We start from the raw sequence: 16,266 nt of genomic DNA on the forward strand, positions 1-16,266 counted from the left end.
AAGCTAGGGGTGGCCAGGGCGTGACATCTGCCTTCCCCATTCACTTACAATCACTGCATCCTTTCCTCTCTGGCTGGACTGAAATCTTCCCAATCACCAGTAATTGATCAAGTTCACACTCACACTGAATCCTATTTGCCAACACTGGTATAAGCAGCTTCTGGAAAACAACTATAAACCAAAGAGGACGAGGCTAGCCCTTGGATCAATTAGAGAGAAGGCACATTGCAGTCACTAGAACACATTCTCAACTACAGCTCTTCAATCCTGGGCTCCACTCAGGATTTATCTTAACCCAGGTGCCATCCTAGGTGACACTGTGTTTGCCATAAAACTTTGTATTGTTTTCTTTTTTTCAAATTACTATATGCCTTTTTGATATAAGAACCATAATTTCCTTAGTAAATAACCTATTTTCTTGGGCTCCAAAATTGCTGTGGATGGTGACTGCAGCCACAAAATTAAAAGATGCTTGCTTCTTGGAAGAAAGGCTATGCCAATCCTAGACAGTGTGTTAAAAAGCAGAGACATCACTTTGCTGACAAAGGTCCATAATAGTCTGAGCTATGGTTTTTCCAGTAGTTATGTATGGATGTGTGAGTTGGACCATAAAGAAGGCTGAGTGCCAAAGAATTGATGCTTTTGAACTGTGGTTCTGGAGAAGACTCTTCAAAGCCCCTTGGACAGTAAGATCAAACCAGTCAATCCTAAAGGAAATCAACCCTGAATATTCATTGGAAGGGCTGAAGCTGAAGTTCCAATACTTTAGCCACCTGAGGGGAAGAGCTGACTCATTGGAAAAGATCCCGATGCTGGGAAAGATTGAGGGCAAGAGGAGAAGGGGATAACAGAGGATGAGATGGTTGGATGGCATCACTGACTCAACGGACATAGTTTGAGCCAACTCTGGGAGATAGTGAAGGATGGGGAAGCCTGGTGTCCTGCAGTTCATGGGGTCACAGAGAGTCAGACACGACTTAGCAACTGAACAACCAAAAATTACTTAGTTGTCATCCTTGATAATGTCTCCTCTTTTCCCCCTCTCCATCTACCTTACCAGCATGCATTGTCAATTCCATCTATAAAGTATATCTCCCCACTTCTATCTTCCTCATCATATTCGTACCCACCATTACATCTCCAGACTCCAGCAACACCCCCCCCCCCTCAATGGGCTTCTCCACTTCAAGTCTTGCATCCTTCCAATATATTCTTTATCCAGCAACAACACTGACATTGTTAAAACAGAAATCAGATCCCATTGTTGTCCTTCATTAAAGACTTTCATTGCTTTTCAAGGCCAGAATGAAACCTCGTCTCCTTATGGTGACCAGGAAGGCCCTGCCTATCTTGGAAGTCTCTCCTACACCACTGCCCCTTGCTCTCGCTCTTCTAGTCAATGGTCTTCCCTCATTTCTTGTCTGCAGACAGACCCTGACAAAAGTCCATGTGTAGCCCAAGGCCTTGCACATAGCAGACAGTATTCTACAGTACAGTACATGCTGACAGAGGAAAAAATAGGAAATAAGACAGAAAAGTATCTTATTTTATAGCCAACCAATTTGTTTTCCTCTTACCGATGCTATAAGAAGACATATCCTATTAGGTTTTAGAACAATTAGAAATCTTTCTTTTGAAGGATGGCAAAATATAGGTTGTATGCAAAGAGGAAATATATTTGTGGTTGTCCTACAGCAAGGAGAACTTCCGGTCAAACGACAGGGCCCCAGGGAAATTCAAATAATGCCGTTTAAAAGGGTTCTTGGTCCGTATAGCTATTTACATTCAAAGGAAATAATTTTTGAAGCATTCCTTTCAGAATTCCAATTAGAGATTTGAAACATATCAGCACATAAATGGAGAAACTTTAAAATGAGGTGTAGAACCATAATGAGGTTACTAATGTAATACTGTTTGAACCATCAAATAAATGTCCCATGGTACTTAGTTCATAACACATTTCACGTTATATCTGGGATAGTTTAGGTTAATAGTCCTTTTAATTATTCTAATGAGACTTCCTTGCTTGCCAAGCTATATTCTCATTCCACTTAGCCTATAATACTACTGTTTATTTTTTATGGGATCCCTAAAATTGGTGCTAACAGAGTCAGCTCTGTCTAGGGAAGAAGAGAGTTTGTTTCTATGACTGAACTCATACATTTATTCCACAAAGGTTTATAAGCACCTGTTGGGTTCCAGAGCTAAACACTGGAGACAAAACTCAAACAAGACACAGTTTACACCTTGCAAGAGTCTATCATCCAGTTAGGGGTGAGCAGGTGATTAGTCAACTGGGAAGTCTTCAAGAGGCAAACTCATCCCCCCCGCCAAAAAAAAAAATTTAATAATGTACTTTTCATGTTACTGAGGATAGATTCAAATAAGAATGATATGAAGTACATAGCCAATGAAAACATAATTCAAAAGAAACTTACTTAATAACTGGATTGAATTATTTTAATCCTGGATTTATGGAATCCTGTGGGGCCTGAAGGGACTTCCTAGGTGGTGCTAGTGGTAAAGAATCCACCAGCCAATGCAGGAGATCCAAGAGACGCAGGCTTGATTCCTGGGTCGGGAGGATCCCCTGGAGGAGAAAATGGCAACTCATTCCAGTATTCTCATCTGGAGAATTCCATGGACAGAGGACCGTGGCGAGTTATAACATATAGTGTTGAAATGAGTTTTGTATGACTGAAGTGACTTAGCATGCACATGGGGCTTAAAAGGGTAACAAATTTTTTATTTGTATTTTATTGCATTTCACTAGAAAAAGCTTCACAGGGGCAATAATTTTGGTCTGTTTTGCTTCATTGGTGTTCCCCAAGTGCCTAGAAAACCACTTAGAATTCAACAAATATTTGAAGTATACCAGGACTCTTGCTTTGGAGGGGGCAATGGCACCCCACTCCAGTACTCTTGCCTGGAAAATCCCATCGACGGAGGAGCCTGGAAGGCTGCAGTCCATGGGGTCGCTGAGGGTCAGACACAACTGGGCGACTTCACTTTCACTTTTCCCTTTCATGCATTGGAGAAGGAAATGGCAACCCACTCCAGTGTTCTTGCCTGGAGAATCCCAGGGACCGGGGAGCCTGGTGGGCTGCTGTCTATGGGGTCGTACAGAGTTGGTCATGACTGAAGTGACTTAGCAGCAGCAGCAGGACTCTTGCTTATTAAGGGTAATGGTGCTTCAAAGAAGGAGGGGATAGGGTTTCCTTTGAGTGGGCAGCAATGTTCTAACATTGCAAATAAACCAAAAATGGTACTGATAAAAGGAGGGGTCCATGGGGCCTATGATTACCTCATTAAGGCTTTGGGTAGAGCTCTCTGTTTTGGTAAATGTTATCTATATGTGGTAGATGGACCTGAATCTTAGTCTACAATCTCGGGTGTTCTGTAAATTTATTTACTTTTTATTCAAAGCCCTTCCTTGCAGGTTTAGGGGGTATTTGCTCTCAGTCATTACTGGGGACACACACAAACTGTACCAACATCCCCGGACCTCCCAAGGGTCAGACAGACCACCACTGAGACATCCACTGGTCACCCAGTTGTGTCCAACTCTTTGTGACCCTCTGGACTGTATTCCGCCAGGCTCCTCCATCCATGGGAATTTTCAGGCAAGAATACTGGAGCGGGTTGCCATTTCCTCCTCCAGGGGATCTTCCCGAGCCTGGGATCAAACCTGGTCTTCTGCACTGCAGGTGGATTCTTTCACCGAGTCATTGGTGAAGTCCTTCCGAGAAATGCACAGACCCAGCTAATCACAGGCCTGCCACCCTTTTCTCTCTCCAGTCTCCGGGATGCCCTTGAGCACTTCTCGCCCACAAAGTCAGTCCTCTAGCCTGGCCTCCCTTCTGGATTTCTGCATCCTCTCTTCAAGGAGATCAGCTACCTCTGCTTTCTGCTCTGCAGAAATGCTCGAGGCAAAAAATACACACACACACACACTCGTAGCCTAGCTACAGGCATGCAACTCCAAGTGGGAGAGAGAGAACATGAGAACAACATTAATGAATTCTTCTGCACATGCACTACTGTGTGGCCATTTCAATCACTCCTCATTTGCAAGACAATGAAGAAAACAGCCAAAGGACTGGAAACCAAATGCCCGTCTTTGGCAACATTTACTCACACTCTAAGACAGTAAATAGAAAGCAAGAAACCTTGCTCTGAGCTCACTTTGGCTGAAAGGCAGGGAAGCTCTGTTCTTGCCAACACAAGTTTGAATCCTAAGTGTACTCCCCTGACTTCTGGGCAAATCTTTCTAGTATGTGAACCCTTCAACCTTCTGTCACTCTGAGGCTCTCTTCCACTCACACCTCAAGCCCCTGGGAAGCTTCTCAGAAACTTCAAAAGTCACTTACTCAGACGCTGCTCTGGTGGTTGGAATATAAATGCTCAAGAGTCCTGACATCTTCCATGGGGCTCTTTAAAGAAAACTTCAAAGAAACGGCTCTCCGGCTTTGAAATTTTCCCACATAAGTAATAAATGAAAATAATTGCCCCTTTCTATACATCTCTGATCTCATCCAGAGGGATGGGTTTATTAAATAGGCCTGAGAGATTGTTGGGGAATATAGACACAGGCCTCAGCAAGAGCTTATGAGATCACCCGGATCATCTAACCTCTTCTGAAAGGCTTACGTGACAATATGCGGACACCATCGCTTGGAAATCAAGTTTGATTTTGGGGCAGGGTAGGTAGATTTTCACTGTCCTTTTACAATCACCAAATCAGGTTTTATCATGAAGAGAGAAAAATCGTTTACAAAATTAAAATCTGAAACACTGCTGTACTTCTGGTATAACATCTTTTCTCTTTTATAGACCATCTTTCTCACATGTTGTGTGTAGAATACCAGATAATGCCAAAGTTAAAAGGAAAAGCAAAAAAGTTAGCTAGTAAACCCACCCTTCCATCTAGGGCTTCCCAGCTGGCACAGTGGTAAAGAATCCGCCTGCCAGTGCAGAAGACACAGGAGATGCTAGCTCAGTCCCTAGTTTGGGACAATCCCCAGGGGGAGGAAATGGCAACCTACTCCAGCACTCCTGTTGGGAAAACCCCATGGACAGAGCAGCCTGGCGGACTATATATAGTCCATGGTGTCACAAAGAGTCGGACATGGCTTAGGAACTAAACATACACACTCTTCCATTTAAAAGATAAGGAAACACCATGGAAGAGTTTTAATTTTGTCCTAATACCCACACATTTAAAAAAAAAAAAATGAAGCAAATGCTCTGAGTCTGCCCTTTAGCTTCATTGTCAGTAAAATGAAATAAAAGTACCTACCTGGATGATCAGGCCACTCAAAATAGTTCTTCTCTCGCTCTCAGCACAGCCTCTGCTTGATCCATCCCTGCTCTACCTACACTCTACCCAAGGGAATATGCTTGCCTCTGCCCCTTAGGCCAGAATGGCTCCACCTGCTAGTTTATTAAAGGGAAACGTACACCCTCATAATAGTTGTTAACCTGAGGGGCGGGGGCTGTGAGGGAACGTGTCTCAGCTTCGTTTCCCTGGTAACTAATGAGCCAACCTGACTCAATTCCCTTAGAAATGGTAGCCTCCTTCTCCCCCAGGTGGCAAAGACCACTGCCATAGCCTGCCTGCCGTCTACTGAGGGGTATAACTCTAGGACCTTTTTGCTTCAAATGTGTACGATTTCATGTCCAATAAACTGTTGATGTCTCTCTGTTGCTGTCTCTGGGCTCTGTCTTCCGTCTTGAGGCTGGTCATCCACAAGGCTTGGAGGATGCTGCCTAACCCTACCTGATAGAACTTCTGAGAAGATTTGAATTTTGATATTATACCTGGAAAAAACATAGTCCAGTTACTGGCACATAGTACCTGCTAAATAAATGTTAGCTATTAAGGAGATACCACAGCTCTGACCTAGTATAGTGATTCTCTATCACAGCTGCATGTCATACCTGAGGTGTTTCTTTCCCCAAAATATTCAAGTTGAGGCCCAGCTGCAGATATTCTATGATAATTGGTCAGAGACAGGGCCCAGTTTAGGTACAAGTGAAGATGATTAAGCAGGTGATTTTGATGCACAGCCAAGGTTGAAACCCATTGGCTTAGGATGTCCAAGGATAAGGCCAGAAACTGTAAATCCTTATCACTGGCTAAACACCAGCCATACCACAATCAGAGAGGAAGAGGGAGAGAAGAAAACTCAAAATACTTCGGTAAGGCTTTAAAAGAAGCTTGAACAATGATATCTTTTGTCAATAGCATGTGTGTGGGTGCCACAAAAAATGAATAAAACTGACCAACCTCACTGAAATGAAACAAGTCTGTTAAAAACAAGAGTCCTCACCTGTCCAAATGGCTAGGGAGACCTACTGCCACGGCTGAAAGACAGAAAAACACACCCAGATTAACAAGGAGGCAGTCATTTAATGCAGAGATCCGGTTGCCATGAAGAGACAGGTTGAACAACACATAGGACTTCAAACAATACTGCATAGTATTACAGGGTAACTCTTCCACAGTTGGTCTGTTTCTCTTATGATTTCGATTCCAATACAAAGATGGAGAAGAGACTTCAATTAAAAAATAAATAAGGCAACAGAAGAATCTTCTTGTAACAAAAAACATCAACGAATAATGCACAAATATTTGGAGCTGACACAACAAGAGACCATTAGGACAAGTTCTGAAGGTGCGGCATGAAAATTTAACAAGCATGGTACAACAACAAGAAAATTATTCTCGCTTTGTTATGAATCCTTTTGCAAATAGAAATGACTCTCGGGTAATTGTTATATACAAACTTTCTGAAATAGGTGGCAATCGTACAAATTTTTCCATTGCAGTTTCCTCTCTTTCTAAACCGAGAAATGTTCCATGGCACTGTTCCCTACTCCTCATAGTCAAAGCATAAATAGTCATTAAAGCACTTGAATCCACAGTAGTCTTGTCCTCAGAAAAGTATGGAGGTTTTGCATGATTAGATATCAGTCATCCACAAGGGGCTGGCAGGCAATAGACTGGAATGTAAAAGACGGTATTTGTGCTTGGGATCCTGACTCAAACTCCGCTCCGTCCCCTTCAAGAGTCGTCCTCACTGTGGACGGGGCCACCAAGCAGTGAAGTTGAATGTGGACAGTCATACCGTGGAGTCCCTACCAGACTTTAGATGTGCAATCTTGGTCCGGCTGATAAATGGGTAAGCAATGCAGAGACCTCCAGCTGCCACAATAAAGCCTAAACTGCACCAGGCACAAAAGATAGACCAGCTGTAGCCGTGTTCCACATCATCAGGCAGGCTATAAATTAGCTTCGGGAGCCGGTTCAAATCATAGGAGATGCTGGCAGCGTAAGTGCAGAGGGAAATGGTGCAAAATATTCCTATAAATAATACAAAGAGAGCAGAGTGATCCGTTACAGTTTTGCCGGCTACAGGCAAATGCCAGACAGGCCTTTGTGAACATCAGATCAACAGATGAGATGATGAGTCCAAATTAATAAAAGAGCCACAATTCTTTCACTTGAATTACTTCATTCAACAAACATTGGCAAAACCTTTATGTGCCAGACTGTATGCTAGGTTCTGGAGACACAGGAGTGAAAAAGACAGATAAGGGAAATTCTGGTAACTTGAATTATTCAGAATTATCTAAATTAAATGGTATGTATATATGAATTTTTTTCTTCCTAAAAACTTAGAAATTTTGATTATTTTTAAGGAAAAAATCTTCTATAATCACTCAACCCTAATACAAACAATTTTCATTTCCTTTTTATTATTTTTATTTATTTTTGGCTGCACTGGATTTTCTTTGCTGTGTGCGCGCTTTCTCTAATTGCAGTGAGCAAGGGCTACTCCCTAGCTGTGGTGCTTGGGCTGTAGGTTGCCGATCGGTAGATGTGGTGCTCTTTAGTGGCTCCAAGGAATGTGAGATCTTCCTGGACCAGGGGTTGAACCTATGTCCCCTGCATTGGCGGGCAGATTCTTAACCACTGGACCATCAGGGAAGTCCCAAGTCTCATTTCCCTTTGTTCTCTACCTGAGTTGATGCATTTTTTAGAGAGCTGCAATCATACCAAGTCTTTCTTTTTCAAGAAACATCCTTGAAATTTATCCGGTTGTCTGTGAATAATATCTTAAATTAATTTTTACAAGTTTCTTTTAAGGCACAGAGCTTGGCATGTTCTAGGGCCTCAAAAATCTTTATTTTTAATGAATGGATAAAAATATTTTAAATAACAAATTAAATCCAAGAAGCCGGAGTTGATGTAAAATAGCTGACATTACATATAGGAGATCTATAATTCAACCACTCAGAATGCAGGCAATTTGGGTGGCCTAAGGAAAATGAGAGTCCCTTGGACTGCAAGGAGATCCAACCAGTCCATTCTAAAGGAGATCAGTCCTGGGTGTTCATTGGAAGGAATGATGCTAAAGCTGAAACTCTAATACTTTGGCCACCTCATGCGAAGAGTTGACTCATTGGAAAAGACTCTGATGCTGGGAGGGATTGGGGGCAGGAGGAGAAGGGGACGACAGAGGATGAGATGGCTGGATGGCATCCCTGACTCGATGGACGTGAGTCTGAGTGAACTCCGGGAGTTGGTGATGGACGGGGAGGCCTGGCATGCTGCGATTCATGGGGTCACCAAGAGTCGGACGTGACTGAACTGAACTGAAAGAAAATGAACAATTTAACTTGTTCATGTCAATATGCTATATACAATTGTCCTTTCAGAACACTAAAATCAGCATTCTGATAAAAATGCTGCAAAAGCCCAAAAGACAGGATTCTTAGTACTCAAGGATGTAGATGCTTCTATTTCACCACAGTGGACACCCAAGGATGCTCCTTTTTGGTAGGTATGGGATTGCAATAAGGCAGTTGCTGAGCTGAAGGTGGGTAATAAATACAAAAATGAAGTCAAGTATCAGAATGTTTCATTCTGTTCTGAGTCCAGCACATCTGTTTTTAGTATTTTGGTTTATCCCTGTGTACAAAGGAGGTTATATCCATTTGCTGGGAAATTGCTTTGGTAACCTTAGGGATCTCTGCAGCATCTCCATAGGATTCAGAGACAGGTTTGGAACTGTAAAGAGAGGGTGAAAAGTAACAGACCCCTACATCCCTTTTTAATAGAGCTTTGGGGATAAGAAACACCAGAAGAAAACAAACTCAGAACAGGCACCAACTGGGAGGAAATAAAGATCACCTTAATGCCTCCTTTTTTGCCCTTAATGACATTTTTAAGTGCTAGAATTTGCCTGCACTTAAATCGCATAAGGACACATTGCCTGAATCCTTTTCCAAATGTGCGTTTAGAAATGTTTTAAATGAAAAGGACACTTGATCTGAGGTGATTTGATATCTCCTACTCTTGGCATAATTCTATTTTTAGACTCTAAAGCGATTATGTTTTATAAAATCTTGTTTTCTGACTTCTTGCTCCAAATTATTATGGTAAACACATTGCTTTTTGAGTTCTCTAAAGAAAGATCATGATGGAAATAAGTCTTTCATAAAGGGTTGGTCCAGTTAAAACCAGAATACTATTTTCAAACCATGTAAAGAGCAAATGTTCTTGCATCTACATGAATCTTTTCACTGGCAGCAAAACAAAGACAATGTTTTATATGCAACAAGGCCTGTCTAATGAGTGCTGGTAATAGAACAATAGGCAGAAGAATTTGATCTCTAGAGTGTCAGCAGGTAAAATATTAAAAATAGAACAGTAACCTGCTCACAGGAGAACCAACTCTAATCTGCATCTGTCTGCACATAGCTGAGTGCTTGAAAGTGAAGCTTTTTACAAGTAACATATTTTTAATGACCTCAGAAAGTATGAGTTCAAACTAAGACTCTTAAGCATCCTTTGATGTCCAAATGCATTGGGCTGGGATGAAGGTAATACGCATTCTGGTCCCCAGCTCTACTACTAATCACTGTGTGACCTTGAAATTACCTAACCTCTCTGAGTTTCATCTAGGAAAAAAAATGGGGGCTTGGTTCCTGAAGTCCCTCGCTGTGGCAATTTTCAGGGATTCTATTATTCCACAATATAGCATAGAGCCAGGCCATTTCCCAAAATTTCCAAGTGAATCTAGTACTCAGTATTATACAGCTAAATAAAAATTGAATGAGTCATGAATTTTTCTTTCTGCACATACTCTTTTTGATTTTATACTAAACTTAGATTTTATTGGCATCTCTCCCCTGCCAACACCCAAAACTGCTTTGAGTGAAATGAACTTTTTTTTTCCCTTGGTTTCTCCTCATTTTATTATATAAACAATGATTGTACTACAATTAGAAAATGCACATAATACAATATTGTGATGGTTTTTGCCATACATTGACATGAATCAGCCACGGATGTACATGTGTCCCCCACCCCCCATCCTGAACCCCCCTCCCGCTTCCCTCCCCATCCCATCCCTCTGGGTTGTCCCAGTGCACCAGTTTTAAGTATCCTTCTTAATGCATCAAAACTTGAGCTGGTCATCTATTGAGTGAAATGAATTTCAGTGTAACAACACCAGCTCATACTGAACAGAAAAAGATTGTAACCGGAGGATTTAATCTCTCTCTGCCCTGAGTGTCATGCCCAGGGCACTTAGTTTGTGCTTACCTCATGGACACTGTGAATGATATCACTAATAAAAGGTTTTTGTTTCACCCCCCCCCCCCCCACCGCAACACTAAGTTGCCAGAGAGCTGAAACTCCCCTAAAAGGTACATTTGTACCCACACCCCACACCCAGGAGCAAAAACTGGCAAATTCATGGCATGTTTTTTCGCTACTGACCTCACCCTTGGATCCATCTTGCCTCGCAAACTTGACTGCTTCTTTGTCTTATTTGTATTTCTCATTTTTATTTATCTTATCTTGAAATATACACATCTCTGTGCCACTTAAGTTCTTTCTGGAATAGGGCATCACCAAACCTTGATGAAAACCTGCTTTATTTCCTTCTGCCTTTACTCTCTCAGCTGGGATGGGGTAGAGGAGACTCCACGAGCCTATAAATATGCCTGCTATCTGCTCCTCCCTCTCCCCACAACTGTCCCCAGAGGCTGCTCTTCTGGGGACATGGTTTTCTCCCTCCAAGATGCTCTTGAAGTGGTTCTGAGTGAGAGAAAACTAAAGATGAGCCAAAGAGCATATCTAGGAATTTCCCCTTTCTGGGCCCTCACAGCTCTAAGGAAGTTTGCACATACATAGCTGCCACAGCTCTTATTCATGGGCTGGGCAGCACTGTTTCTGATTATTACAAAGAAATGTAGGGACAGAAGACAAAGCAGTGTTTCCAATGCTTGCAACCAGCTTTTGGAAAAGAGGCCTACTCCATTCAAGATATCTTAAGAAGAGGAAAGAAAAAACCTAACTTCAAAGACGCTAAGGAAAAGTGTTTAAAGGATGAAAACATCTTTGGTGTAGCTAGACTTGGTCAGTTTTGACCCTGTTGAATTCTATTTCCCTACACATGTCTTATAGCCTACATGTGTGTTAGTTGCCTGGGCTGCCTTAAGAAAGTAGCAGCAGACTGGAATGGCTAATACAACAGAAGTTTACTTTATCACAGTTCTGGAGGCTAGAAGTCTGAGATCAAGGTCCTAGAAGGGTGAGTTTCTTGCAAGGCCTCTCTCCTTGGTTTAAAGCTGGTGGTTTTCTTGTGCCTTCACACATCCTTCCCCAGATAACTATTTGAGTCCAAATTCTTCTTCTTTATAAGGATACCAATCACCTTGGATTAGGGTCCACCCTAATGACCTCATTTAGATTTAATTACCTCTTTAAAGACCCTGCCTCTAAATACAGTCACACTCTGAGGTTCTAGGAGTTAGAACTTCATATGAATGGGAGGGGGGCCACACAATCCAGCCAACAACATTGTGTGCATGTGTTCAATGTATGAAGTACATTTCTATCCCTTTTATAGGCCTAAGCAAAACTTTACTATTTTAAGAGTTATTTACTCAGTTTGATCCCTGGGTTGGGAAGATCCCTTGGAGAAGGGAAAGACTCCCCATTCCAGTATTCTGGCCCGGAGAATCGCATGGACTGTATAGTCCATGGTGCCTCAAAGAGTCGGACAGGACTGGGCGACTTTCACTTTCACTCAGTTCCTCAAGAGTTATTTATAAGTGGAATTCCCTGGAGGTCCAGTAGTTAGGACTCTGCACTCCCACTGCCAAGGACACAGGTCCCTGGTCAGGGAACTAAATTCCCACAAGCTGTGAGGCATAGCCAAAAAATAAAAGAGAATTATTTGTAAGCCCCTCCTACATTCCAGACCCAGTTCTGATTATCATAGAGGTAGCTGAGTTGAATGAGTTCTTGATGGTCACAGCCATCATTTTCTTGACACTAACATGATTGGGAACCCCAAATGTTCTTTCCATTCACTTCCAAGCACGCATCTCAGGGAAAAGGAGTAGAGACCCCTCCCCACCCCAGACTTCCTGTAAGTTCCACATGGGGCCTAATAGCACAGAGGACACGGGAGTCAGCAAAACCTGCTGAACAAAATTGAGTTCTGCAATGCAGTGAGTTCTACACACCTAAGAACCAATTCATCCCAAATTGCCTTCTGTAAGATTTACCTTGGAAAAGGAAATGGCAACCAACTCCAGTATTCTTGCCTGGAAAAATCCCATGGACAGAGGAGCATAGCGGGTCACAGTCCATGGGGTCACAAAGAGTCGGACATGACTGAAGCGACTTAGCATGCAAGATTTATCTAGATATCAAGTTATTTCAGATAATGTTGCCTTTTTGTCAGTAGCAACTTAGTTAATGCAAGATATGGGATGAGGGCACGGAAAGATAAGGTACCAACCTTGAATTTCTAAGTTCTAAATCAAATGATCCTTCTTAAAAATCCACGAGGAGAGAGGTCACCTCTCTTCCCTCTTCTCTTAGACTTTTCCTTCATTTTCTCCTCTCTCCTGACCAACCAGGAGCTCCCTGGGGCAACCACCACTGATACTTTTCAGCCCAGCTAGTGGTGCCAAGGAAAAGGAGTTTATAAGTCCCAAGCCTCTACCCTGGCTATTGCTGGTAGCATCCTCAAAAGGGTGAATAATTACTGGTTCTGAAGAGCCCTGTAGGCAGTTACTTTTCTTATAAAATATTAAAAGATTTTCTGCCAAAATTCTTAATTAATTAGAAGATACGGTGATATCACAGAATTACAAGACTGGAAGGGATATTTTCAGATCAGGAAAGAAGTGAATTTACGCTGCATCTCAGATCATCAACCTAATTTCCTTCCCTAAACTCTTCCCAGTGCCCGTGGCCAGCTAATACAGTGTAATTAGGGTAACTGGGCCCACTCTTCTGACCATCCTCCTTTGATGTGCTTGAAAGGCAGAAGAGAGCGGAAGTTGCTTCATTCTGGATAGCCTGTTTGATAAATAACATAGCTGCAACACCCAAAGGCATAAACATTGATTTTTTTTTTCCCCCACTCCTTCAAAAGATGGCCTGCCCATCATTCTGGTCTCTGCAATTCCACAAAAAAAAAAAAAAAGCCTCATGCTACTTTTCACACAGATTACTCAAAGAGCCATTGCTAAGTTGCCTTAACTAAATGACTGGGCAGGACTAACAGAGACAGATGACACTTCTTGAAAAAATCAAATACATGATCCACAGGCTGCAACTACTAAACCCAGAAAGCATCCAATCTTCTTCTGAGAGATTGCAGCAATGTCATTGACCAGCAAATCTTGGTCTGATGTGACACAAGGCTATTGACAGTCCTTATTGATCCTGCCTACTGTGAATATTCATATGTTTGGCTGCAGAAATGTTAATGTATTTGATTTTAGACCCTGCTTAGGGTGTTAGATAATACAGAATAATATTACCTTTCTAAAAATCTAAAAAAAAAATTTTTTTAATCCTGAATTCCAAAGTGCACCTGGCCCCAAGAGTTTCAGATATACCATTAAGAACCTATTGTTTTAGGTAATAATCAATGGATACCCTAGATAAGTCAATAAACCTACAGAGGAGGCCTTAAAAAAAAAATGAATGTATTGAAGCAAAACAATGGATTGCCTAATGTGGGTGTTATCCATCCCGGAACTTGGCTGGGGTGGCCTGGACTGTTTCTTCTTTCTCTGCTGTCCCAAAAGCCCTGTATTGTCAGCAGTGGTCACTCCTGGCACAGCCTATGAAGGGGAATGGAGGCCCCCAAATATTTGCACTGAATAAATTAACTTTTGAAAATATTTATATGTCTAACAAATGATAATCATCTTTCTATCACAAGGGTGATCTAATGAAACCATCATTTGAAGCTGATGCACATGCTCACTAGCAGTGCCCGAAGGCAGTGCTGTCTGGTCGAGGGCAGCCCCTCACCCCGGATCATTAGTCTTACTTCCTTAGTCCTCTGGATACGCCTCAGTGACAGGGTGTGTAACCTCAGAGGACATGAAGTCAGAAGGCTCTATTTGGGGCCCTGTGCCCCTGGCCCTGCTGGAGGACTGCTTGAGAGCCCCCAGGGAATTAGGATGAGAAGTGACAGTTACAGCCCTGCTGTTCCACATGTGGGTAATCAAGAGCTGTCTGTATGCAATAAGACAGAAGGAGAGATCGTTTCCAAGTTTCCATTTTAACATCGCAACTGTCACATCACTGATGATCTTCATTGAAGGTTTGACTAATAAATTCAGGTAGAGTGAAGACGCCAGCGCCTTAGAGGAGGCTAAGATTAGCATCAAAAATCGGTGGGAGTGACGCTGACTAGGACTGCCGAAGACATTTCTGCTTAATTAAAATCAATTCTTTTAACCCTTATTTGCTCTCATCTCCTGCTGCTCCTTAGAAAGGTCCTATAGCTAATTTATCTCATGTAGTGGATTAACACAGCTATCTCAGTGTTTACAAAGAAATGGAAAGGTATTATTTGTAGTAGCAAAAATGAAACAAACCTCCCTAAATCCCACAGTACAGGACTACAGCACAGCAAATCCCCTCCATAGAAGAAAATGCAGCTATTAAAATTGATTAAAAACAGAACACAGAACAATATAGGGACATGGGGAATGGATTTGGTGTGATGTTCAATGGAAGCCTAGAAAACAAAACACTTCCCAAATGATGAAGGTTGCAAAGATTTTTCTTCTTTTTTTTCTTTAAACTTTTTCTTCTGAAATAACTGTAGACTCAAATGCAGCTGAAAGGAGTAACATGGTAAGGATGGAGGATGAGTGGGAGGGACTCAAGAAACAGGAGATATATGTACACTTAGAACTGACTCCTGTTGTACAGCAGAAACCAATACATCATTGTAATTATAACCCAATTAAAAAATAACATGTGTGTAGGCAAGATCCTACATACCCATCACTCAATTTCCCCAAACAGTAACATCTTATATGTCTCTAGGATAATAGCACAGCCAGGAAACAGACAATGACACAATCCATCCCCCTTATTCAGATTTCACCATTTTTATACACACTCACTTGTGTGTGTGCACACTTAGTGCCATGAATGTCACCATGTGTGCAGACTATGTGACCACTTTCATGGTCCAGATACAGGGCATTTCCATCATGAGAACGCCCTGAATTATCTGCCCTTTTAAAGCCACAGCCACTTCTCTCCCCTTTGTTTTCTTTTGTTTTCATGAGACAAAGATGTGGGCAAGACTTGGTTAAGGATAAGGAAAATATTTTAACAATCTAATTTTTCAGATGGTGACATCTATAAGTGGATTTTCCCTTTAGTCCAAAAAAAATGTCATTTGGGCAATCAAAATCAAAAACAAAAAAAGCCAAACCGTGTTATGTGGGTATCTGTCTATCCTCCAGGACTGGTCATCAAACTTCAAGTTGACAAGTTTGGGATTTTGGGGAGGGGTGTTGCAGTGGGGTTTTGCTATTGTGGCTATTGTTCTGCTTGCTCTTTTTTGTTTAACAATTGCACAGGGACTTTGATAAATCCTGCTGAGCCCTGAGTCAGTCTGGCCCGAAGTTACACACTCAGTTAAGGGTTGAGCGGAGGCAGGTGGGGCTAGCTCAAGAAACTGGAGCCTATTATACAGAGTGAAGTAAGCCAGAAAGAAAAACACCAATACAGTATACTAACACATATATATGGAATTCAGAAAGATGGTAATGACAACCCTGTATGCAAGACAGCAAAAGAGACACAGATGTATAGAACGGACTTTTGGGCTCTGTGGGAGAGGGAGAGGGTGGGATGATTTAGGAGAATGGCGTTGAAACATGTATACTACCATGTAAGAAACGAATCGCCAG

General features: G+C 42.0%; 1 protein-coding gene across 1 annotated transcript in view; it reads right to left on the reverse strand.

The window, feature by feature from the left end:
- Window positions 1-7,124: 7,124 nt before the first annotated feature.
- TMEM178A (transmembrane protein 178A) overlaps window positions 7,125-16,266 on the reverse strand; it is a 58,844-nt gene continuing 49,702 nt past the window's right edge. Inside the window, exon 4 of the mRNA XM_068987602.1 lies at window positions 7,125-7,366. Within this exon, the coding sequence (XP_068843703.1) occupies window positions 7,125-7,366 (242 nt within the window). The remainder of the gene's footprint in view (window positions 7,367-16,266) is intronic.

Source organism: Capricornis sumatraensis, chromosome 1 (genome assembly GCF_032405125.1).
Source record: "Capricornis sumatraensis isolate serow.1 chromosome 1, serow.2, whole genome shotgun sequence".
NCBI classification, from domain to species: Eukaryota; Metazoa; Chordata; class Mammalia; order Artiodactyla; family Bovidae; genus Capricornis; species Capricornis sumatraensis.